The 26,464-nt window shown below is 45.7% G+C and overlaps 1 protein-coding gene across 2 annotated transcripts in view; it reads left to right on the top strand.

Annotated features, from left to right (window-relative positions):
* LOC144754337 (ficolin-2-like) overlaps positions 1-26,464 on the top strand; it is a 308,191-nt gene that overhangs the window by 10,245 nt on the left and 271,482 nt on the right. For both annotated transcript variants that reach the window (XM_078642027.1, XM_078642026.1), the window contains exons 2-3: positions 5,288-5,401; positions 11,959-12,012. In XM_078642027.1, coding sequence (XP_078498153.1) covers positions 5,288-5,401; positions 11,959-12,012 — 168 coding nt within the window. The remainder of the gene's footprint in view (positions 1-5,287; positions 5,402-11,958; positions 12,013-26,464) is intronic.

Below are 26,464 nucleotides of genomic sequence, written 5' to 3'. Positions count from 1 at the left end.
TTGAGGGAGAGATTGATGACGTTGCGCAGGTGGGTTGTGATGGAGCTGCTTGCTCTGTTGAAGACATGGTGCGGGAATGGGTCTGACAGAGAGCCGGAGTGGATTGTGCGCATGGTTTTGATGGTATCATCGATGCTCACGCTGGCCTAGGCTAGCAGGGGATCGTGGTCGATGGTGTGCGGAGGGTCTGTTGTATTGCTGTCTATTGGGGCTGTCGGGGTGTTGAATCTGTCGATGATGTCTGCTATCTTTCGGTGGAAGAAGGTGGCGAGGGAGTCGCACAGGGCTTGCGACAGTGGGATGTCGTTGGTGTTGGAGCTGGGGTTGGAGAGTTCCTTCACAATGTTGAAGAGCTCCTTGCTATTGTGTGTGTTGTTGTCAAGGCGGTCTTTAAAGGAGGTCTTCTTGGCCGCCCTGATTAGGTGGTGGTGGTTGCGGATAGTGTCCTTGTGTACTGCGTGGCTATCCGGAGTTTGTTCACTGTGGCATTTCTTCTCTAGTTTCCGGCAGGCTTGCTTGGAGGCTAGGAGTTCTGGGGTGAACCAGCTGGCCCTCTTGCTGGTGTCTCTGTGGGGGGGGGTTTCTTCAGCGGGGCGAGGGTGTTGGGGCAGTCCTCGATCCAGCGTCTGAGGCTGTGGGCAGCGTTCTAGGAGGGTTCAGTGGGTGGACTGAGAGCGATGTTTGCGTGTAGTTGGTCTTCGGTGATTTTGCTCCAGCAGCGGCGGGGGGTCTGTTGGGTACGGTGGTGTGTGGTGGTTTCTGGAAGGCAAAGTGGATGCAGCGGTGGTCGGTCCAGAGGAGTTTGGCGGTGTGGCTGACGGAGACGTGCAGGCTTGAGGAGAAGACGGGGTCGAGCGTGTGGCCAGCGGAGTGGGTGGGCATTGTGACGAGTTGCTTCAGTCCGAGGTTGGCGAGGTTGTCGATCAGGGTTGTGGAGTTGTTGTCGTTGTTGTTCTCAAGGTGAAAGTTCAGGTCTCCGAGGAGGATGTAGTCTGTGGAGGTCAGGGCGTGCGTGCTGATCAAGTCGGCGATGGAGTAGCTGAACTGGGAGCGGGTTCCGGGGGCTCGGTAGACAAAGGTGCCTCTCAGGGTGGAGTTAGGGTCTGTGTGGATCTGGAAATGCATGTGTTCGGCAGTGCTGAGCGCGCCGTCGGTGCTAGTTGAGACCCTGATGCTGTTCTTGTGGACGATGGCGATTCCTCCTCCGACTCCGTTGGTGCGGTCTCTGTGGGTGATCTTGTGGCTATATGGGATGGCTATGGCGATATCGGGTGCGGAGGAGTCGTTAAACCAGGTCTCTGTCAGGAAGGCGACGTCCGGGGATGTTGTGTCGAGCAGGTCCCAGGGCTCGACGGCATGCTTGTGTGCGTAGCGGGTGTTCCAGTAGTATGCATCGGAGGTGGTTGGTGTCTTTCTTGGCGGGTGGTTCGTCGGCTCTGAGGCTGGTGTACCTGCAGTTCTGGCAGGTGAAGGGGCCGTGTGTGCATTTCGGGGCGGCCTTGAAGCAGGTGTGGCTCTGTCCGGAGTTGAGAGCATGCATAGTGCTGGCGTCGTAGTGGCGGCGGTTGTTGTGGCGGGGGCCAGGGGTTCTGGCGCTGGGCGCGGTCCAGGCGCAGATGGGCTAGCCTTCAGTGTGCAAGCGGCGCGGCCATGCAGCGGCTGGCATATATGGGGAGGTAGGAGGGAGGAGCAGCTGGGAGGCGGGAGGCAGGGGCAGCGATGGGCAGTGGGCAGTCAGGGGGGTGGGACCGCATGGGATGCAGCAGCGAGGGCGGTGAGGGAGAGCGAAGGTGACAGAAGGAAAAAGGGGCACAGAAACGTGAGAAAAACAAGTGGCACAGAGGGCAGAGGGGCACAAAAAACAAATGGAACAAAAGGCAAAAGGGGCACAAAAATGAGGGAAAAAACAAGTGGCACAGAGGGCAGAAGGGCACAGAAAAACGAGTGGAACAGAGGGCAGAAGGGCACAAAAAACGACTGGAACAGAAGGCAGAAGGGCAGAAAAAACAAGGGAAAATGAGTGGCACAGAGGGCAGAAGGGCACCAAAAAACGAGTGGAACAGAGGGCAGAAGGGCACTAAAAACGAGTGGAATAGAAGGCAAAAGGGGCACAAAAAACGAGGGAAAAACGAGTGGCACAGGGGGCAGAAGGGCACAAAAAACGAGTGGAACAGAGAGTAGAAGAGCACAAAAAACGAGTGGAACAAAAGGCAAAAGAGGCACTAAAACGAGGGAAAACGAGTGACACAGACGGCAGAAGGGCACAAAAAAACAAGTGGCACAGAGGGCAGAAGCGCACAAAAACGAGTGGAACAGAGGGCAAAAGAGGCACAAAAACAAGGGAAAAACGAGTGACATAGAAGGCAGATGGGCACAAAAAAACAAGTGGAACAGAAGGCAAAATGGGCACAAAAACGAGGGAAAATTGAGTGGCACAGAAGGCAAAAAGGGCACAGAAATACCGGAAAAACGAGTGGCACTGAGGCAAAATACAGAATACATAAATACAGGGGCAGCTAAGAACAGAAGGCTGAACGGGCAGAGAGGCACAGGGGCAGCTAGGGGAACAGAAGAGAAACCCGGGGAGGGACACGGGGACAGCGAGGGGTACAGAAGGAAAGGCCGGGCAGAGAGAGCACGGGGACAGCGAGGGGAACAGAGGGAAGAAAAAGGGGAACGGACCACGTACAGGCAGTGGAGGAAGACAGACAACAGCAGTCACAGACACAACAATGAAAATACAGGCAATACAATAAAAGCAATAAAGCGTAGGAGGATCAAACCTACCTACTGCCTACCACTGGCCACCAGCATAGCTCTTCCCACTCACATTTCGGCACAACCGAGAGCCAGTGCCAGAGCCTGTCCAGCCCAGCCCAAGTTCATTTCAAGCGCAGCCAGTAAAAAAGCCAAAACACAAAGCAGCACTTGTCTATACACAGTCCCGTCCTACCCCGAAACCAAACGCGAGCCCATCATAGCCCACCTCACCTCAGCCCAACTCTCAGCCTACGATTGAGCCTATATAGCACCAAAGCGCTGACATCTGGCAAACATTAACTCTAAGAGCCTCACTTTACATATCTGACACCTTTATGGGGACTTAGAAACAGACTAAAGAGTGCTGTAGATCGCATTTAAACAAAGGAACACTATCGTACACTAGCATGTCTACTTTTGGTCTATACCAAAAGGTGGAGGTGAGTTGTAAGAATGGGATGGCTGGTTAGGTTTCTGCAGCATCAGGATTGATAAGGACCACACAGGAGGTTGGGTGCCTAGTATGCAGGCTGGAAGCAGGCATGTGCTCATTTTACTCATGGTGTTCTAAATAGTTTCAACAGATTCTGCTGCTTCAAGAGATTTTTTAAATGTGCCATTTTACAACCACCCTTCTTAGAAGTTGATGGGGGGAGTAAGAGGGGGTACTAATCCTCCTTCCCACAAATTCTACGCTCCTCTTATAGGAGTGTTAGTAACATTCTCCCTCAATGCCAAGCACAAATTTTATCAAATAAACCACTAAGAGACAGTGTTCAGTAGAGCAGGGTACATGTGTTTGTTGCCTCTCAGTAGCTACAGTACGTGACAGTACACACACAATCACCCACTTTGCTCACCATAGCCCATCTGATGCACCTGGGATTGGTCACATGACTGATAATACTTCCTAAGAAAGCTCACAGTAGAACTTCTGAGACACCTGTGAAAGGTATGGCTCATGCTCCTGAACTCCTGAAGGTGCTGTGATTGAGAGCATTGCAAAGCCACGGCTGAGTCTAGGAAAGGAGGTAATTAAAGAGAATTTTAGTTATTTTATTTAACAGTTGTTTTGAAGTAGTATGGTCACATTCATTGTGTAATCAGAGTACACAAAAAAGCACATGTGTTAACTTGACTAAAGTAGGCCTGAATTACTTCGAAATGTATTTTCTACTTGCATTGCATGTTCTCTCCTCTGCAGGTGCAGTTCCAAGGCTTCATTAGTAAGAGAAAGGAGTATTGTTGTACTAGAGATGGAGAGGCCTGGGAAGAAAATCCTGGCACAATTGTGGAAAACTAACATGTAGAAGAAGCTGTTCATTCATTGTACAATAGCAACAATTAAGGTGCCCAAGGCCGTGTGAGAGTCCAGGTTTCGTGAGATGGGAAAGTCAGTCGATGTTGCTAGTTTGACATGAAGCACACCACCCTTGGTCAACAGAAAGGTGGAGTGATGGTTGTTCAATATGAGTGTATCCCAATGCTTTAACTAACGTATATGCTGTTAGAGTTTAGAACAGATCCCTTTGGACTTTGAGAAGTACAGACCTCTCTGCTTGCCCCATGCGTGTAAAGCTACATGCTCAGCACGTGATCTTTCTTAAAATATTTCTACTGAATCTTTTGGTGAGCTGACACCTTCCTGCAAATCTTAATTCCTAACTGACCCTTCTCTAATGACCCATCATATGTAGATTCTAATTTAGGTTAATTACTTTAGAATTATGCATGTTTCTAGAGAAGGAAAGGAGTTTCTCAGAGGACCTTCAAATCTTATTCTTCTGTACTTTGATTATTCTGACTGGAATCTATATTGGTCTGCTGTTGACAAGCCTGAATCCATATCTGAGCCTTAATGTTCTTGCTGTAATACTTTATTTTCATAATACTTTTCTGTTTTGTTTACTTGCTGGTTTGATACTTCATGTTTAATAAATCCACCTTCATTTTGATTTCAGATTCCTAGTCCTTATTGTTTGATCAAATGGGTCACTCTGTTTAAATGTGTGATTTGATGAATGCTAGCTCCGCTTACCTGTCAGTCAACCAGAAAGATCTATTGGATGTAAATTGGAACCACCCTCCAATGCACCATCACACCTACTAATCATTCCTACGCAAAACCTATTCTAGATTAATGCCTTATTGATTGCATCCAAATGATCATATATTCCAATACACACTGTAATGGTTCTCAACCAGCCACATTGACCCCTTTGTTTAAACTCTCTCTGTTGCCCCACATTCCCAGCATTGGCTATTTTAGTGGTATGTGTTTTTAAAGATACTGCATTCTTAGCTGTTTTCAAAGAAGGAGACATAGATTTTTATACAATTAGCCATGCTATCACTTCCTCATCCTTATTCTGGGATATCTTTAAAGCTAAAATTCGGTGTCATAAAGTATCTTCCAATGTTCCTATGGAAAGGCTGACAGAATCATCCCTATGTTATTGACAGCTCTCACTAATTATCAAAATGGACAAGCAGTCTATCTTACACTAATATTTGTTTCTTTTTTTAGAGGTAAAGATTGTTGGTCTGGGTACACAGGACAAGCTGGCCATTCTGCAAGGATGTCCTGGATTTCCTGGAGCCCCTGGAAACAAGGGAGAAGCAGGACCCCACGGAATGAAAGGTATACCACTGTGTAAATGGAGAATGGGTACTGTCTGGCTATTCCATCTGTTGCAATTCCAGATGTCTGAATCAATGAGTGCTCTAAGTGACCTGGGCTCTAAGTGACCTTGATACAAGCAAATACTGATTGATGTAATCTAGTATAGGGCAATTTCTGTCTGTCACAGACTCCCAAACAGGTGGGTCTTTGAGACTTGTAGGGTGGCAACAATTTTTAAATGCATGGTTGCTACAACAGTGCAAAGTGCATAGCTAGATTTAAAGTGAAAATCATCCAGCAAGCAGTAATTCAACAGTACAACAGAAGATAAATATTCTGTCTACAAGATCCACCAACTGACAATTTAGTCCCATTAATAACTTCCATTCCCATTGTATTTCAGTGCACCATCAGGTGCAACACACAGATCCAATACAACACATCTCTTCGAGTACAATTGAGTTTGATAATTGGAACATCTGCTACCTACAGAGTGTAAAAATGGCAATTCATTACAAGCAAAAATGACAAAACTAAAAAAAAACAATACTAAAAAGAAAAACAAAAAAAAATGACAAATGTATAGAGGATTTGTTAAAGGGCAAAGGGCAATAGGAACGCACTCCTGTCTTCAGACTTCCTAAAAGAAAACTCTATATCTGTGTTTTCTGAAGTATCACTCACAATCCTCCCCACCTGTTGATAATAGCTACATGCACTAACCTCTCAACACGATCCACTCTAGCTCACTTAATTACATTACTTATATTTGTAAGGTGAGCACCTTCAGGCTGTCTGTTTACTCCCCCTGAGCCACCACACTCCTCGCTGTATTCTAGCACAAACTCTGCGGCCCAGTCCCACCGCAGAAGGAAACTCATAGTCATATTTTGTGCAGTTCAAAAGTGTTGCATAGGAGGTCAGGCCTTGTATTTGTCTGGACTGAACGTGGCCGCCCTGGCTGATCTGATATCAATCGTCAGGCCAAGGCATCAATATCGCAGTGCTTCTCTCAACAGTTGCAGGTGAATACATTGAGGCAGTTGGGGCCTCTACCAGGGGCCTATGAGGAGGTCAAGTCATTTGTAACCACAGCCAGGCCAAACAGCAAGGCAGCCCTAAACTGGTCCAACACCAAGGTATATGCATTCCCACTCTAATGAATACACGTGGCATCAATGCAGCCAGCCTCAGACAGTAGTACAGAGGCACGTAGAGGTGGAAGTTGCAGTTCTCACCGGGAACTGCAAAAAGACCTGGGGATCCTCTGCAGCACGGCACACCCATTACTTTGCTCACAGGCAGTTCATTTTCTCTGGGTGTTTCTCAGGCAAGAAATGCACTGTGTTTCTCCACCTCGACATTCTCTCTTCCTGCAGTGCCAGACATACTCCTTCCATTTCTCAGCTGGCAAGAAGGCATCTAGGCACTAGGCACTAGGCAGACAGGGCAGACCATGAGCCCCTCATACAGGAAGCACAGACTTCAACTGTGGGAGATTGTCTGTCAGGCAGACACCAGCCTATTTTACATGGCAGTTCTTCTAATACCCTGCATAACACTCCCTTCCTTGTTCATGAAGAATTTGAAACAGGAAGACAGTGGGATGGTTTTGGATCCCAGTTGACACACACATTCTAGTCAGGGTATGTGGATTCATGGCCTTAATCTTCTGAACCGCTTTGGGGTGGATCTCTTTCAAGTGTCCTTCTCGGGCTGCAATCCAAGCACAGCCTTTGTGTGTAAAGAGATGCATCTCACAGCAGGTGGCACTGGTGCTGCCTCAAAGAAAACTTGCCCACTCATATAAAGTTTTGCTTTCATGCTCATGCTCAGTCCTTTGCCCTCAAGTCCTGAGTCCATATTTAGTGTGCTGATGTGTCTAGCCTGCGTGCTACACACATGGTGCTTGTGAGGAAGCCAGATCAATGACTGCCAGTTGGATCCATTTTTGATACCTCTGCCCTGGCCTCACATAAGATACAGGGTGACTATTGTCCCTCAAGGCATGGGAAAAGGACTGCTCACATGCCTGTAGCTGGAGGGAGAAGACCTACATTCAAAAGTGTCCTCCAGAGCTGAGGAAATATCAGCCGAAGTCTGGATCTCTGCTTGGAGATGAGATGTACCAGTACTGTTGGCCTAAGTGCCCATCTGCTGGAAGAAGCCTACTTACCCTGCAGTGGAGAGACTGTCAATGAAGGAGTGAAGTGCACCGTGTCCGCATAGGCTATGGTGCACCCAGAGAGCTTTGGATAATGAACCCGGAAGACTGGGGTGTTAGACCTCTCCAACCCCCCCCCTCCCCAAGAGATGCAGGGGGAACCAAACCTAAGTGATGCCATTATTACTGAGACATGGTAGAGGCTGTTATTGTGTGTTGCTATTCGTGCAGGGCTGCACCTGGCAATCCTTATTAGCCTTTGTGGGGCTGCAGCTACCAAATTTGTGACATTCTTGTGCAGGGCTGCACCAGCTAAATTCCTGACCAGTCCGCCTGGGGCTGCAACTGCTAAGAGTTGCAGGACCCATTGGGGTTTCATCTGTGATTCAGCCTGCCCTGGCAAGGACTCCAGCATTGGACTACAGAGATCAGAAGGACTACACTTATCAAAGTCCAGTAGGGACTGCACCATCCTAGAATTTTGATTACCAGTGCAGAAGAATCTGAGCCGGTGTACCAGCTGCTTCTGACAATCACCAAAGATGAAGGTACTCCATAAATGCCTGACAATATGCTTCTGCTTCTGAGAGGGCCCGATTCACAGAACTGACTTAAGACAAAATCTTAAACTTACTACCATTTTGGTATTCACAAAAGGCACTTACTCATTTCGGTATTCACAGAAGTTAGGAGTCCTAACTTTAGGACTCCTAAATGCCTTCCGTGAATACCGAAAGTCTTAAAGTTAGGCTTTTTCTCAGTTTAGGAGTAGTAAAGTTAGGACTCCTAACTTTAGGACTCCTAAACGCCTCCTGTGAATACCGAAAGTCTTAAAGTTAGGATTTTTCTCAGTTTAGGCGTAGTAAAGTTTGGCCAAAGTATAAACCCCAATCCTCCTATTTGCAGCCAACACTTTTTTGCTCTCCAAGACCATGATGGGACTTAAAAAACTTCTGACCAACTTTGACAAGTTTTGACTTGCTCGCGGCTTGGAGACCAACACCACCAAAACCAAACTGATGTTGTTTAATCCACATAAATCATGCAAAGGGAGCATTGTCGTAACGTGGGGTGTCGAGTTGGGCATGTTCCCCTTGGGGAGGTGGGACTCTTTAACCTGCCTAGGTATGACGTTCTCTGGAGGCATGACCCGGGAATCTCCTGTCAATAAAATGGCTACAAAACTCAAGCAGATTTCAGGTGCATTACTTAAGGAATATTGTACTTAACACACCAAACCCATTTGACCTGCACCCTAAATCTATGAGGCCAAGGCATTGGGCTCTGCCCTTTGTGGGGCTGAATTGTGGGAATTTTCAAATAGAGAGGAACTAATTAATACTGAAAATAACTATCTGAGAAATCGTGCCTTTCTCCCTCCTAGCCCTCCCCTGCATCCACTCCTCATGGACCTGGGGGCAAAAGGGTTAGTGGGCAAAATTAGACTGTATCCATTATTGTATTAGAGGTGTCTATGGACTACTCCAGAACTGGTGCACCATGTTGTTCCTATTCAGGATGTAATGAAATATGACAATTTTAGTAAGGTACCCTGTCTTTTGAGAACTAAGCAGATGCTCTTCTCTCTTGGGTTGCCTGAGCTGTGGGAGCACCTGGACACCACTAACTTCTCTTACAAGGACTCCGTAAAACAGTACTACTGGGCAATCATAATGGCCGATAAATCCCGGAAAGCTGCTTGAACTAAGTTATCAAGTGAATTTCTTTGATTTCCATTCCAATTGTGAGTATGAACTGTTCTGGGATAAAGTGTCTGTCACACTGGAAAAAGGTTATGTTTTCAGTTTTTTTTTTTTGTAATATATTTTTTTTGTTTTTATTGTTTTTACGTTTTCAGTTTCGAATGGACACCTTAGTGCTGAGAGCGATCACTTCAAAATGGGCCAGTGGGGGAGATGCTGTTTGTCCTGGCCTGTAACTCTTCAGAATAGAGTGTACTGCATTTTTTCTTTGCGCGTCCAGATTATGGTTCCCCTTGCAGAACCTGGTTAGCACCTATAAGGAGGCTGCTAGGCATATGCAGACATTTGATTGCCCTTCGTATACTTAGAGTGGATAGTCTCCTGGTACTTGCCATCGCTACTGCCAAGTTTCAGGGTGCTATGTGGGTACTTAGGAGGAAGGCGTCCCCCCCGCCTCCAGTAGTATGATGGTGTTGGTACTGTTTCCCTAGCACTATTTTTCTGTATTTATTGTGTGCGCTTTTTCCTGTAAAACCATTGCATTTTTGCACATTCTGCTATGTTTTAACTCTGATCTTTTTTTATTGTTGTTAAAATCAGTTTTTGTACTGTATTAATTATTTTATGAACTGTGTCTTTGCTTCTTGTCAAAAAGTGCTGTTTTATTTATTCGTTATTTGTTTCTTTATCTGTATTCACGTTTATGGCCCTGGGGGCCAAAATAAAGGGCCTGGTTACAATAATGGTGGGACCCCCTCCGACAGCTCATCGGTGGCGGTCCCACCGCCATCGTATGCTGAATCTTGCCCGCTACATTAGGATGGCGGGTGGATGGCTGGTGATCGGAGGGCCCGACCGCCACGGATCCGAAAGGCTCAAAGAGCCCGTTGGTCTGTCGGAGGGTATCGTGTTCCCAACAGTGGCAGGTACCGCCATAGGGATTACAATTTCCTTTCTGCCGGCCGTTTCATGGAGGTTAACCCGCCATGAAAAGTCAGGTGGAAATGGACATTGGGGGCCCATTGCGGGCCCCCTTCCCTCCTGTCCCTCAGACATGAACGCTGCGGTGCCTGCCACATAGTGCACAGATATGCAAAAGTGTATTTTTAGTAATGCGGCCTGTGCTGTGGCCAGCAGCACAGGCCGCAATACAAAATATTCGCTTTGCGACTGCCTTGAAGGCGGTCGCATTGTAATTAGCATGGTGGGACCGCCGACATCTAGTCGGGTGGTGCCGTCACTGACATGATGGCAGTCAAACGAAAGTCTGACTGCCATCATAATGAGGCCCCAAGTTGTTTGAACTGAGTCTATTATAATTTGCATAGTGCAAAGTCTAGTACAATTTCTGTTGTATAGGCTGATGTTAAGCTTGGATGGCCATCTCCTGGGTATGAATATCGGTCTCTTCAAAATCCTATTCGTCCATAGTTCCAAGGTCAGTTTATCACTTTTTCTAAGTTTATCTTAGCTATCACCCCTCCAATCAGTTCCTTCAAAGCACCCTGATGTGAACAGTCCAGTATTTCCACCCTATGAACAGTATATTTCCAGAGTGACTGACAAGTTCTGAGATATACGGAAGTGAGGTTCTTTCTGTTACAAAGAAGTGTTAAAGCTGTCAACTCAACACTTCTGAAATCATCTTCTGGGAGACAATAAAGTGTGTTTTGCAGGATATATAGAAAAACAGTGAAAGAGGTCATCGTAAAGTGGTGGGTCTCTTAAGAAGCAACAACATTATCCCTCGCCAACATTTCCTTATGTCATTAAACATTTCCTGTTATGACTAATCTTCCCCTGTCCAGTTGGTCAATATTTCAACATCTAAATCTGCCTAATGAAAAGGTCTTCTGCTTGCACAATGCTGCTGATCCCTTCCTAGCTTGCATAACAAATCTACATGAAAACTTGCAGTTTATGTAGTTGAGGCACATAATCAATCAAAAGCAATTGGATCCTAACTCACCAGTTCATGGTGGCGCTCCCATCTTTCTTAAACTCTAAATGATACTGTAAGACTTCAGTTCTATAGGCATATACATTTAATTGAGCACCATTTGTTTAGGATTCCCCATCACCCTCTTGTTGTGTCTAGATACTTTTATTGAACCATAACCTTTACTTTCCTGCTTCTCTCTCCCAACTTCCTGCGCATCTACCCTCTCCTACTCCTAATTCTCTTTGTCATTTTACCTCCTTTGAGGCAACCTGCCTTGGTCTGCTGCTAACAACTCTGCAGGGCACTTTGAAATCCTTGAAATCTTTTTTAATACTGATGAAACAATATAGCAGAAAGCAACCTCGGTCTGACGTTTATCCCCTGATTAGTAATGTAGTGAGTATAACCCCTTCTGTCTTGAAGGGTGTCTCAAGTGCGTCCTTGGATTATTGCTTTGTTGCACACACGAAGGTCTGTTAACTATAGATATATTCCTCTACGCCTGCTCTGGATATTGTTTAGATATCTATTCTGAACAATTTTTGGGGAAAAAAGCTGCATTAAAGCTCACTGATTTCCAACTGAACTGTGTTCAAGCAATGTAAAAACTAACCATAAAAAGTCAAATAAAGTACAATAGAGCTCTGAACTAGATTGTGAAAGATGTCCCTGTTAAGAAGGTTATTCCAGGCAGCAATGATAAATAAAATACTAACATCAACAGGGTAACGATACCATCTCTGCTTTATGTTTATTTTCTGTTTAGGAGAAAAAGGGAACCCAGGTATACCTGGAAAAACGGGTCCAGTAGGGGAAACAGGTAAAGATGGAAACTATTTTATTTAATTTTTAATATTAATTTGCTTCTTTTGCATAACTCATATTACAAGCTATCATCTGAGGTGGTGGAAGGAGAGTATTACTCAGCATCTAGGATAGAAAACATTGTGATAGTATTTATTATCTATATGTGGGTAAACATTTGGATCCTCACAACTATCTAGAATCTTCAGACGTCAGCTTGAGATGCAAGCTGTCGAAAAAGTGATTCATTGTTGTGAGATTTGAATGCTGAAGGGCCCTCCTGTCAAGCATTCACATAGCATTATACATATGAATAGATTATGTGGGAAGACCTGTTGTAGCTAGTAGAGTGATACTATTGGAAAAGGCTACAGGTAACCTGCTGTTGACTTTCTTTACTGCTCTTTATATTGAGAAGATTAGATTAGACGTAGCAGCAAAATGTCTTTTGTTAGAAAACAGAAACACTACTCAGAAATATATAAAGATAAAACTGAATAACGTATAAAATCAAAGCATTTTAAAATGAATAAAATGAGGTATGGAAAAGTTACAATTGATCATTCAAATTTATAAAGTTAAGGACGTGAAATGGGTCAAATTTCCTTTCTCTAGTCCCAGATCAGGATTTTCAGGTAAGTTACCCAAACGCACTGCTCAGTTAAATTTTAGTTATTGTCTATATTGTGCCCCTACTTTATTTATACATTGGTGTTCAACTTGGCGACATGGCATTGCAATGGAACAAATCTACTTGTTGAACATTTCAGATCACTTGCACATTTACTGTTGGCTTTTTAATCACATGTTAATGTACATGTCTTGCCAACCCAGGTGTTCTAATCCTGTCAGTTGTTCCACTGCATTTTCTCCTCTCCAAGCAAGTTGTCCTATTTACGCTGTGTGCAAAGCAACTATGGGGTTGTATGTCAATACAACGCGGTGTTTACACCGCACTACCATTACAACGCTGCTTTTACAACGCAAGTCGTTACCACGACTTGCGCTGTAGGGTGCTGGTCTTAGGAATAGTAAGATGTACAATTCCAACACCAGCCTATGTAGGGAAGGTGTTGAAATAGTAAATCTACTATTCCTTAGCCTAGAGCGCCCTCCAGCGCAAGTCGTGGTAACGACTTGCGTTGTAAAAGCAGCGTTGTAATGGTAGTGCGGTGTAAACACCGCGTCGTAATGGATGTTCCCCCAACTATGGAGAAAGTGAATATCCATGCTTTATTGTATGTATAACAACCACATTTCCTGCTGCCTCTACTTTTGGTACGGTTGCTTGATTTGGAAATTACCACCTTAGGCTGTAGCCCCTGGTACTCTCAAAGAGGAAGTTACCACGACTTGCGCTGTAGGGTGCTGGTCTTAGGAATAGTAAGATGTACAATTCCAACACCAGCCTACGTAGGGAAGGTGTTGAAATAGTAAATCTACTATTCCTTAGCCTAGAGCGCCCTCCAGCGCAAGTCGTGGTAACGACTTGCGTTGTAAAAGCAGCGTTGTAATGGTAGTGCGGTGTAAACACCGCGTCGTAATGGATGTTCCCCCAACTATGGAGAAAGTGAATATCCATGCTTTATTGTATGTATAACAACCACATTTCCTGCTGCCTCTACTTTTGGTACGGTTGCTTGATTTGGAAATTACCACCTTAGGCTGTAGCCCCTGGTACTCTCAAAGAGGAAGTTATATTTACTTCATTAAGTAATGGTTCTTCAGTTCTATTAGGTTGTTGACTGATATTAATGATATTTTTAATTTTTCAAAGATTTTCATGTAGAGCTACTTTAGCCTGTGGATGTCAGAGGGCTTTTAAATCAGTAAATACTTTGAGACCGTGCTCCGAAGTGATGTATTTGGTAATAAAAAGCAGTCAGACAGCATGTAAACTTAATAATGAAACAGCCAACGGAAATGGCAATGAAACAGGAAGGGTAGAGGAATAAAAGACTGGAAAGGTAGAAAGCAGAAACTCTGATACAAACAAAGATTCAAATCTCCACTACTTTTTAGGTCTCGCCTAGGCAGCGCTTGCGCTGTATCGTTGAGACATGCGGTATATACTTTTAAAGTGGAAGCTTCGTTTAAGCTCCTGCCCACTCTCTGCCCATCTTTTGCATTGGCTAAGGTCCTAAATGCAGCCTTCCCATTGGTTTGTAGGCTTGTTAGTCCCTCTTACTGACGTCCATGGTGTCAATTGTGTCCTTCCATGGCTATCGGGCCCCTTTGATGTAAACAATATTTTGTTCTTGGGACACTACCCCCCCCCCCACCTCCCGTTTGTGCCTTTTCGCCCGCCAATACTCCCTTTTAAAATGCAATAGGACTTGCATAAATGCGTGTTCTATTGGATTACCAATGCTTGCTTTTAAAGTAGTGCGCCTGCATTTGGGCTCATGGAGCCGAGGGAGCCCATCCCACATTTACAAGTATTTAGAAGCGGGAGCCCACCCCGCATTTGCGAGCATTCAGAAGCGGGAGCCCAACCCGCATTTCTGAAGAGCCGTCGAGATGGGCCAGAACCGGCCTCCTCGAGAAATACGGAAGTCAGGCAAGGCTGCCTGACGTTGGGTGGAGCTTATGGCCCAGCAGAGGAAGTTCCTGTGTGCCGGCAAGTGGAGGAGGAGCTCCGCGGGCTCACCGGACCCCAGGAAAAGGAGACCGGAGCCTGATTTTCAGTCAGTAATAAGACTGAAATTAGAGGTAAGCTATTGAAATGTATTTGACACTCTGCACAGCGTGCTGTTTCTTTTTTTTACCTTATTAAAGGCTGCAAATTAACTATCGGTCACCCTCCCTCAACTGTCTCGAGAACAGATTTGAATAACGTCATCATTCTGGGAGCAGCTCGCTCTATTGGGACGATTATTGGCCAGCGCGACAGCGTTCTAATCGAGAACTAAAAGTAGAGGGTCCATAAGTTAGTGATAAACTGAACATTTGGATTATTTCATGGTAAATGAAAAATGAAGATCCAAATAAGCGTAGTCATTAACTAGTGCATTGTTCAGCACTGCACCGCACTGCTATGAGCCTTTTACAATAAGGTGATGATTTTAAGAAATTTCTGATTTATTCACATTTATAATGGTTTTATGAAATTGCAGATTTATTATCCTACTACTAGTCTGAACCAGGGCCGTACAGGCTACTGGGCGTTTTGCCAAGCTGGGGGCTGATGTCACTGCGGTGGGGGCTTATTTTCGTTGATGGAGACCTGCGTGTGCTTCGAAATAAACAAAGCAAAACAAATTTCGTTCAGCACACGCAGGTCTCCATCAACTAAATCAACCCCAGCTCGGCAGCATGCCAAAAAGCCCGGTAGCCAGTCCGGCCCTGGTCTGAACATATTACGAACTTGACCGGCATACTAAGCATACTTGTCAAGTGTCGCCACATGATGTATGGCACCAACTGTGTTGGTTGTGTGTAACGTTTGTAGCAGTTTGATGGCTAACAACATTGTAAGCATACAACTCGCCCTCCCACCACCACTTAGCCCTTCCTACAGAAGAAATTAAACAAACACGAACAAGAAACAATCTCTGGTTCTCCATGACATTTGTCTCATTCAATTATGTAAGAACAAATTCACATAACAGTTTTTTTTGCTATAATGCACCGTTGGCATGCTTGATTCGAGCAAGGCTGTGGATAACTGCTTAGATGCAAAATATCACGTAATTTCATTCCACAATACATGTTGCTGATACTTTTACTATATATTCTACAAACATTGTGCTTTGCTTCTTTTTAATACATTCGTATTATTTTTTGTAAAACTGACATTCTGCAAAAATGCTGTAGTAGACTATTTTATAAAATCGAGTTCCTGGCATTAGCTTGTAGCTCTGTAAGTGATTCTGGTTCGTGGGCATTACAGCCAGTTTGCGTTAGTGCGCTGCGCTCTGGGTTCTAGGCGCTGTGGTTTGCTCATGCCTTCGCTGGACACAGTCTCTGTTGACGAAGCAGCAGCTTGGGAGCGACTGTGTTCTTAATTTGCAGTGATACCGAAGTCTTCCTCTCTGTCAGTGCATCCCGCCATCCTCTTTGCTGAGGAACTAGACAGGGATGCGACAGAAACTCACCACATTAGGAAATATTTGAATGTTCTTATCCTTCTACCGAGAGAGTGTTCCGGACCAGCAGTTGTTTACTTTTTAATACAATTATGGCTCCTCGTTTGTGTGATCTGCCTGATACTATCACATTGTTGTTCATAATACTCGATACAGAAGCTCTAGTGAGGTTGGAGACCAGCACCCAGGCTAATATGCTGCATTCCTAAATACATATAAGGTCCCAAAGACGAGACTAATGCATTGCAAATGCTTGCTTATACCGCTAGCTCTTTCTGGCATTCTGAGCACCAATATGCAATTTGGTGGATGTTGCACTGATAGACACCTCGATCGCTCTCACTGTGAGTGGGATATGTAATCCCAGATCAACTTTACGTAGATGGTGGGGTGTATCGTATAGTTTTGTGTCTGGTAACATTTCTGGCAGATTGTCAGCTGCCAAGTATCCCCCTACTGCACTGGAGAAGCGAGGGCAAAACACAGACGTGCATAGCATACCTGATGCATTGGGTCTTTTAGCAACCTTCCTGTTGTATTCTGCTCGCCCCCCAATGATGACACGATGCAGTTAGTGTCTTTCAGGTACATTTATTGTATGTCTTCATACAGCCTATCCTGCTCCTAGCCCTCTGCCCTCCTGAATGCCCATGCCCTGCCCCCTGGCCAGATGTGGTGTCCGGTGTACTCTCCCCACATCTTTGACCCCAGGTTCCTAGTGCCCATTGCCAGGTCATGACATCTCCCCCCTTGTTGCAAACAAACATTTAAACATTGGTTGTGACGCTACCTGTGGCCACTAGTCGGTGAGTGCTGAGAGAGAGAGAGAGAGAGAGAGAGAGAGAGAGAGAGATCTTCACAGACCCTCGCTACATTACATCTCTTCAATCAGTCTCAGTGGTTTCTTGCATGTCCTTCTCGGCCTTGTTTCACTGTCGTCCGCCTCTACACTTTCTTCCTCTTTTATTGCCTCCGGCGCTGGTGCCGGCTGTTCTTCTTCTTTCATTCTCAACTCTTTGAAGTGTGAGCTGTTCCTTGTGTTGTGGTACCGCCCTGCTGATGCTGTTATCATCGGTCCTTTCACCTCCGTCATGGTCAGCGGGTCCTTCGAGAACGCACTGTCCGATTTCCTCTGCTGTCTTTGCCGCACTACCACTGTGTCCCCTTCTTTTAGTCTTGCTTTGGTGGCGTGCCTCCTCTGATCTGCGTACGCCTTCATTTTTGCTTTTGCCTCTTCGTCTTTTGCAGCTATGTTGCTCCGCTCCACACTTGACATTGTTTCCATCTGCGGTAACCGGGTCCTGCTCGAGCGTCCGAGCACGAGCTCTGCCGGGCACCAGCCTGTGGAGCTGTGAGGTGTGTTCCTGTAGTCCCTCAGTGCTTGTCCTATCGATATTTGCGTTATCTTTGCTCTCTGCACCACCTCTTTATTGTCCCCATGAACCTTTCCGCCATCCCAGTCGCTTGGGGGGTATGCACCTGTTACAACGCATTCGTTACTCCGCACTACCATTACAACGCGACTTTTATAACGCATACCATTACAACGCATTGCGCTGGGGGGCGCTATAGGATAGGGAATGGTATAATTTACTATCCAACACCTTCCCTAGGGTCCACGGGGACTGGAGTTAGAATAGTAAATTATACTTACCACTATCCAGCACCCCAAAGCGCTATGCGTTGTAATGGTATGCGTTGTAATGGTCGCGTTGTAATGGTAGGTAGTTGTAACGGTATGCGGAGTAACGTCATACATCCGCTTGGGGCCACAGAGGCTTTATTTTCCAATGGCGGATGCCTAGGTAGTCCATAAACTTCCGGAACTCTATTCCTGAGAATGGCGGCCCATTGTCAGTCTTTAATGTCTGGGGCGAGCCCCATGCTGCAAACACGTCATCCATGACAGGTAGTGTTGCGTTTGCTGACGTTGACGCCACTTGCCTGACAATTGGAAAACGGGAGAACTCATCTATTATTACCAACAGGTTATTTCCTGTCTCCAGTGGTCCATAGAAATCTGCCGCCAGTTCGGTCCACACCGCTTTTGGTAGTTCAGACATCTGAAGTGGCTCTGGCTTGGGCAGCGGCCCCGTCACTTGGCAGACGTGACAGCGCATGACAGTCGCCTCGACCATGCTGTCTAGCCCCGGGAACCACACTTTTTCTCGTAGCATTTTCTTGGTTGCGACCATTCTCGGTGTGACTCGTGCGCCAGTTCTATTGTCTGCTTCCTCAGTGTTCGGGGCATCACGATTCTCGTTCCTCTCATCATGATGCCATTTTCGGTCTCTGAGAGCTCTTCGTGGATCTTCTTGAATGCCAACAGTTCCTCCTTCATTATTCCTTCATCCACGATGCTGTTGTTGTTGATGTGTCTCCACCTTTGCTGTCTTGTCACTTTCTGTATCGCTCGCATGGTGGGATACCGCGTGGTCTCATGTTCCAGCTCTGCCATTGTTATTGAGGCCGGCGTGTTGTGTTTCAGTATGAAGTTCAGGTATTGCTCCGCCATTGTCGCGGCCTCAGTTGCGTGTGGCAATGGATGTCTGGACATGTAGTCAGCCGGGTTGTGTTCCTTGCCAGGCTTGTGTATTATTTTGAAATTGTAATCCATTTGTCTTATTCCCCACCTCTCTATCTGGGGTGGTATCTTTGCGTTGGGGTTTCCATAGATTGTTATGAGTGCTTGGTGGTCTGTTATTATCGTGAATGGTTTTCCATATATGAACATGTGATAATGTTCGCAGGCCCTCACAACTGCTAAACTCTCTTTTTCCGGTTGAGAGTATGCTCGCTCAACGTCAGAGAGACTCTTAACTTCCGTATGCCACCACACATCTTGGTGAGTCCTTTCCTGGTCTGTGTTGCGCCAGTATTGCTCCCAACCCCACTATGAGGAAATTCAAGTCCGCATCTGTAGCATGATGATTCCGGTTGTTTTCTTGTCGCTTGGTCATTTTTTCCTTTCTTCCAGTTGTTGGTATGACCGTTTTCTGTCAAAGTTCGACTCGTCGTTCTTTTCCTCGCTCCATTTCCTTTGCTTGTATTGCCGCTCTTGCTTCCGCCCTTGCTAGCTATAGTATGTTCTCTAGTGATGTCCGTTCCTTCAGAATCCTTGTGCGGAACTCTGTGTCACGACACCCTTCAATGATGCGTAGGCTAATTGCTTATTCGTTGTCATATTTATCGAACTTGCATTGAGTTACTAGCTTCTTTAGTCTCGTCGCAAAATCATCTAGTGACTCATCGGTGTGTTGGAATGCTTTGGTGAAAGTATATCGCTCGAAATCAAAGTTTCTTTGCGGGTCAAATTTGTTTGTTAGGCACTTTATTAGGTCTTTGTACGTTGATATCTCATTTTCTGGTAGGGTCACCAGTAGGTCATCTACTTTGTCGCCCACTAAGTTGAGGAACACACCTAGTTGCTTGGCCTCTATTACATCAGTGGCTTCCATGTACCTTTCAAATCTTTTGACCCACCGCTCCCATCTCATTCCCACTTGTGGCTCCGAGAGGTTGAATGGAAGAGGTCTGCGATATTGGGCGCTTTGCCTTTCACTCCTTGGCTCTGCCATTTTCTTTTGCTTTGTGCTCTTGGTGGCCCTTCGCTGTTTATACTTGACTTTCTTTTTTTTTTTTTTTTATTTGTATTGAGCAGAAAGAGGAAAAATTACAATTCATGAATGAGGGGTTTTAAGCAATGGAATTAAAAACAGGTTTAAACAAGATGTTTCTTCTATAAATTGAAATACATAAGGATGAAACATGATTAAGGAGCGAGTTTTTAAAAAAGGGGGTAAAAATTTAGAATATACAGAGCCCCAAAGCAGGCATTAATGTACACATTATTTCATTATTTTACAGCATATTGATTAATTTTCAAATACAGTCAGTATGCAACGATCACAAACTTAATCATAGAGGGCAAGTGCAATACAGTACAGTCGAGCATAATTGAAACAATGTGCAAAATCCGCAAATTGAAATATAAAGTGCAAATGCATAGATAGTGCAATCTGACCTGAAATAAAGTGCTTAAACATAACAGTTTGCTTATTTAATTCGATCTAACAACATTTCATGCCTGCTTTTGAAATCGTTTTGAACTAGTTTTAGCGTTCAATCTGGTGTTTAATTGAACCCCCCTTTTATCGTCTCCAAGTTCTCAAAGTATTTCCATTTTCTTTCAAAACTTCTAATTGCACCCACTCTACAGGCATAGGCTTTTTCAAAATTCCGGGACCTCCTCATTTTGTTAAACCATTTTACATGGGATGGGGGTTCCTTTGATTTCCAATTTTGGAGTATTAGGGAACGAGCAACTGTACATGAAATAAACAAAAAAAATTCCTCATTTTCACTGAGGGAACCTCTATCTTTGGATATACCAAAAAGGGCCAGTTCAGCTGAAAGTGTTAGTGTTTTCCCTATTGCCTCCTTGATGTCTATGAATATAGCCTCCCAAAAGGATTTCAATTGAGGACAAGAGAAAAAAGTATGGAGCCAACCTCCCTGACCGGCGGCTAGGCATCTAAAACATTTATTCTCGGCCTCTGGAAACCTTTTTTCGAGTGCTTCCGGAGTCCAGTACGCTAACCAGCGAGACAAAAAGGCCATCCTTTTAAAGTTAGCGGCTCGTAATGATTTATAGCCTAGCAATCTTATAGTTTCCCAATCCTTGTGTGTTATATTGCATTGGGTTTGGTTAAATATTTTCTCTAAATGGCTATCAATCGTATTTAAATGACCACCATAATGGAGCCTTTTGTACCAATTTCCTATGCCGATGATTTTGGCTTCGTAAAGAAGTGTAACCAGCTCACCCACTATGGGGAGATGTCCACCAATAGTTTTTCTTAAAAAGTGGGAAATTTGTAGATACTCAAAAAAAGTTGGTTGCATGGGAGTAGTTATTCTAGCCTGGACTTCTTGCCAGAAAATTTATCTGTTTTGGACAAAAAAGTGTCTTAATTCCCGGAATCCTAGCTTCTCCCAATTTAAAATTCGGCTACTACTAATTTGGAGGCCCAAACACGAACATTCACATAGGCTTATACTTGACTTTCTGTTATTTTCTATTGACTGTCTTTTGTGGCATCTCTTTGTGCCTTTTTTTAAAATTTCCCTCTTTTATTTTTCTTTCTTGTTATAATTTCTTTGTTGCCCACTCTCTTTGTTTGTTGAGGCTCTTTTTGTCTTTATTTGGGCTTTTTCTGCCCTGCTGGTGCTCTTTTGGGCTTTTTCCCTTTATTTTCGATTTTGCCTGGCCTCAAAATGGCCACCGGCTCTTCCTGCTGTCTGATTGGTCTTTTTCACCTGACTCTAAAATGGCCGCCGAGACTCTCGCGAGACTTCGGGACCAATCAGAGCGTTGCCTGATTTAAAGATGGCCGCCGGCTCTTCCCACGCGCTGATTGGCTCTATTTGTCGGACATCAAAATGGCCGCCGAGACTCTCGCGAGAGCCCGCGCCAAAATCCCTCAAAGTCTCGTGCTCACGCTCTGCGCTTACCTGGCAGTTGGGACGTTCCTTCGGCAGCGGTCGGGGTGGGCTCCCGCGTCGTTGCTCTTCTTCGTGGCGCGAACCAGGGTGGGCTCCTGTCTTCGCTGCAATGCCAGGATCCTCCTTCTGCACACGACGCGATCCAGGGTGGGCTCCTGGTTTAAATTGCGAGGCAGGCAGGCAGCACACACGTGGATACCATTCGTCCTTCATCGCCAGTTGTTGTATTCTGCTTGCCCCCAATGATGACGTGATGCAGTTGGTGTCTTTCAGGTACGTTTATTGTATGTCTTCATACAGCCTGTCGTGCATCGTGCTCCGAGCCCTCTGCCCTCCTGAGTGCCCATGCCCTGCCCCCTGACCGGATGTGGTGTCCGGTGTCCCCTCCCCACATCTTTAACCCCAGGCTCCTAGTGCCATTGCCAGGTCATGACAGTTCCATTGAATGATGACAGTAATAAAGTGATAGTAAGAAGACAGAGAGCTGAGTGTCTTGAGGCAAGTAAAAATTGACTGTTTTTGCTCCATATGTTTGTCCCTTGCCCTCGAAAACAGAACCTTGCCATGTCAGTGCCAGAAATATTTCTGCCCCAAAACCTCCTGCAGCCTTCTAAATTTGTGGTCAATGATTCTAATTTGTTTCTAGATATTGCCACTGTACATAAATGTCTCAACACTTTTAAATATACACCTCTAGCTGGATAGTATATTGATTAACTGACCCCCCCTGCTCCGGGGCCATTTAGGAGCTTTCAGTCATCGCCCGAGCACAGTGGGGACTGTGGTGGCTGTTGTTACACCACTGTCCACGACTAAGGGCCTTATTCAGAGTTTTGCATGTAGAGCGAGGCAGACAGAGTGGAATAGGACTTTATGTCAGACACTCTGCTTTAACTCTACCCGCCAAATTTAGAGATGTCCACTGGCCCCATGTACAACTCTATACATTGATAGAAATAACCATCAAGGCAGTTCCTGTCAGTGTTTGAAAGGTTTGACAGACAGCTCTGTCAAACATGACAGCCAGCCGTCAAACTATTCCAAAGCCTTTTATCTTTCAAAAACAAACTCTTAAAGGAGGAGTTAGGTTTTGCAAAATAAATTACTAAAGACCCCCTGTAAGAAATTGGGTTATTGGTTAATGGGGGTGGAAGTCCCACGCAGGCAAGAAACACAATCGTTTTCATGGTGAACCCCAAAAGTATTTACCGCCTTGTAGGATGGCACAAAGTAGTCAGGCTTAATTTAAAGGCATTGTGAAAAGTATCTATGCAGGACTCAAACAGTAAAAAATTAAAGCACAGCACAAGAAAATAAATAAAATGACATAAAAACAAACAAAATCCAATTTGTAGAACCAGAGATATTGATTTTTTAAATATTTATTGTAGATAGTTATCTGCTTTCACTAGACTAGGCAAAAGTCGCAAGTTCAGGCTGACTATGATGGAGCGCTGGTCGTATACAGGGACAAGGTTGAGTGCAGATGAATAATTATCTTCTGAAATCCAGTGTGAAGAGTTCCATTCAAGTTGGAGGAGGTTGGGAAGCGGAGGAGCAGTCTTCTAGCATGAAGAGCAGGTTGAGCATCGCAAACGGTCGTTACTGTAGATTAAAGAGACACTAGTTGCTGGAGCTTTGCGATGGTGGTCACCGCGGTCAGTTGTTGTTGCAGCGCAATGTACGGTTCTCACAATGCAGGTCATCGCAGGTGGTTGCTGTGGTCATGAAGAGCAGATCTCACGGAGCTTGCTTTTTGTGGGCGTTGCAGGTGCCAGAGTTTTGGCACAAACTGGCCCGTTTGCAGTCACAAAAAAGCCCAAGATTCAGGATTTCCACCTTTCTCTTGAGGAGATACTCTCACTGATGCAAGTCAAGAGACTACCAAAGCCAAACCAAGCAGATACTCTCCTTGGGATCAGGACACACTCTAGCAAAGGCCAGCTGCAGAGCTCAGGCTGGTCTAGGCAGGTCCAGTTGTAGCTGGTCACCTGGGCAGCTCCACTGAAGCCTCTGGAAACTTATCGTTCCTCTTTAGCTAACACAGGAGGTTAGACAACTGACCCCTGGAGTAACTCTAGGTAGCGTGGAATGAAGGTAAGCAGGTTCGTTATTCCTTCTCAGACAGCAGGGCAGTCCTTCAATCATCAGGGCAGTCGTTCTTGCAGCAGGACAGTCCTACTAAATCTTCCACAGTTCCAGGAGTGCTCTGATGATTGAGTCTGAAGGTCCTATTTTATACCTGGTGCCAGCCTTTGTGTGGGAGAATTAATTGTCCTACCTCCAAAACTGGTGATAGTCAGTCCATCCCCTGGTCCGGGCCGCAAACTGTCAAGGAGGGAAAAGGCAAGGGCAGACCTGCTGTCAGGTTCCTTTGTGTGTACTGTGGCCATTTCCTTTGACACTTCATCAGGGCAGAGCCCAGCCCCTCCTCAGCCATCCTGCCAGAAAGACACTCTTCCAGCTGCACACAGGTCCCATTTTAATACAGGGTGATGGGAGTACTATAGTCAAACCCAGGCAGCTGGCTACTCCTAGAAAGCCCTCAGAACCTTTGATCAGGACAATGCCAACTTTCTAAAAGTGCAAAAGAAAAAATTGATGGACGGAATGCTGGAAAATGCAAACATTCACCCCCAGTCACAAGGATCTGGGTTTAATCCATCATTCTTTTGCTCACCACACCACCCCAGTTTGGATCCAGCCATATGCAAATCAGTCTTGACCCTGTTCCTTTTGGGAACAGTCCAACCTGAACTACCAAGCTAGGTCCTCCCTGGACCGGAAACAAGCATCCTGGAACCGGTTTCAGGGCATCACCCTTCATCAGCCAAGCTAGCTTGAATCCAGTGGTGTAGTGAGCGCGGGACCCACGTCTGGGCATACCCTTCCCACTTAGGACGACATATACAAAAGAAACAATTGCTGTACAGAATGCTGGACAATGCAAACATTCATCGCCAGTCACAAGGATATGGGTTTAATCCATCATTCTTTTGCTCACCACACCACCCCAGTTTGAACCCAGCCATATGCAAATCAGTATTGACCCTGTTCCTTGTGGGAACAGTCCAACCCGAACTGCCAAGATAGGTCCTCCCTGGGCCAGAAACAAGCATCCTGGGACCGGTTTCAGGGCATCGCCCTTCATCAGTCCGGCTAGCTTGAATCCTGTGGTGAAGGGAGCACAGGTCCCACCTCTTAGCATACCCTTTCCACTTTGGGCGACATATGCAAAAGAAACAATTGAAGGACAGAATGGTGGATAATGCAAACATTCACCCCCAATCACAAGGATCTGGGTTTAATCCATCATTCTTTTGCTGACCACACCACCCCAGGTTGGACCCAGCCATAAGCAAATCAGTTGTGAACCTGTTCCTTGTGGGAACAGTCCAACGCGAACTGCCAAGCCAGGTCCTCCGTGGACCAGAAACAAGCATCCTGTGACCGGTTTCAGGGCATCACCCTTCATACACCAGGCGAGCTTGAATTCAGTGGTGTGGTGAGCAAGGGACCCACATGTGGTCAGACCCTTCCCACTTCCGGCGACATATGCAAAAGAAACAATTGATGGACAGAATGCCGGACAATGCAAACATTCACCCCCAGTCACAAGGATCTGGGTTTAATCCATCATTCTTTTGCTCACCACACCACCCCAGTTTGGACCCAGCCACATGCAAATCAGTCTTGACCCTGTTCCTTTTGGGAACAGTTCAACACGAATTGGCAAGCCAGGTCCTCCCTGGACCAGAAACAAGCATCCTGAGACCGGTTTCAGGGCATCATCCTTCATTAGCCAGGCTAGCTTGAATCCAGTGGTGTAGTGAGCACAGGAACCACATCTGGGCATACCCTTCCCACTTAGGGTGACATATGCAAAAGAAACAATTGATGGATGGAATGCTGGACAATGCAAATATTCCCACCAGTCTCAAGGATCTGGGTTTAATCCATCATTCTTTTGCTCACCACACCACTGCAGTTTGGACCCAGCCATATGTAAATCAGTCTTGACCCTGTTCCTTGTGAGAACAGTCCAACCCGAACTACCAAGCCAGGTCCTCCATGGACCGTAGACAAGCAATCTGGGACCGGTTTCAGTGCATCACCCTTCATCAGCCAGGCTAGCTTGAATCCAGTGGTGCAGTGAGCAAGGGAACCCTGTCTGGGCGTACCCTTCCCACTTAGGATGACAAATGCAAAAGAAACAATTGATGTACAGAATGCTGGACAATGCAAACATTCATCGCCAGTCACAAGGATATAGGTTTAATCCATCATTCTTTTGCTCACCACACCAGCGCAGTTTGGACCTAGCCATATGCAAATCAGTCTTGACCCTGTTCCTTGTGGGAACAGTCCAACCCAAACTGCCAAGTCAGATCCTTCCTGGACCGGAAACAAGCATCCTGGGACCAGTTTCAGGGCATCACCCTTCATCAGCCAGACTAGCTTGAATCCAGTGGTGTATTGAGCACGGGACCCACGTCTGGGAATACCCTTCTCACTTGTAGTGACATATGCAAAAGAAACAATTGATGGATGGAATTCTGGACAACGTAAACATTCACCCCCAGTCACAAGGATCTGGGTTTAATACATCATTCTTTTGCTCACCACACCACCCCAGGTTGGACCCAGCCATAAGCAAATCAGTTGTGAACCTGTTCATTGTGGGAACAGTTCAACCCAAACTGCCAAGAGAGGTCCTCCCTGGACCAGAAACAAGCATGCTGGGACCGGTTTCAGGGCATCACCCTTCATCAACCAGGCTAGCCTGAATGCAGTGGTGTGGTGAGCACGGGACCCACGTCTGGGCAGACCCTTCCCACTTAGGGTGACATATGCAAAAGAAACAATTGATGGACG

Source organism: Lissotriton helveticus, chromosome 5_1 (genome assembly GCF_964261635.1).
Source record: "Lissotriton helveticus chromosome 5_1, aLisHel1.1, whole genome shotgun sequence".
NCBI lineage: Eukaryota > Metazoa > Chordata > Amphibia > Caudata > Salamandridae > Lissotriton > Lissotriton helveticus.
This window is presented reverse-complemented; position numbering and strand designations above follow the sequence as displayed.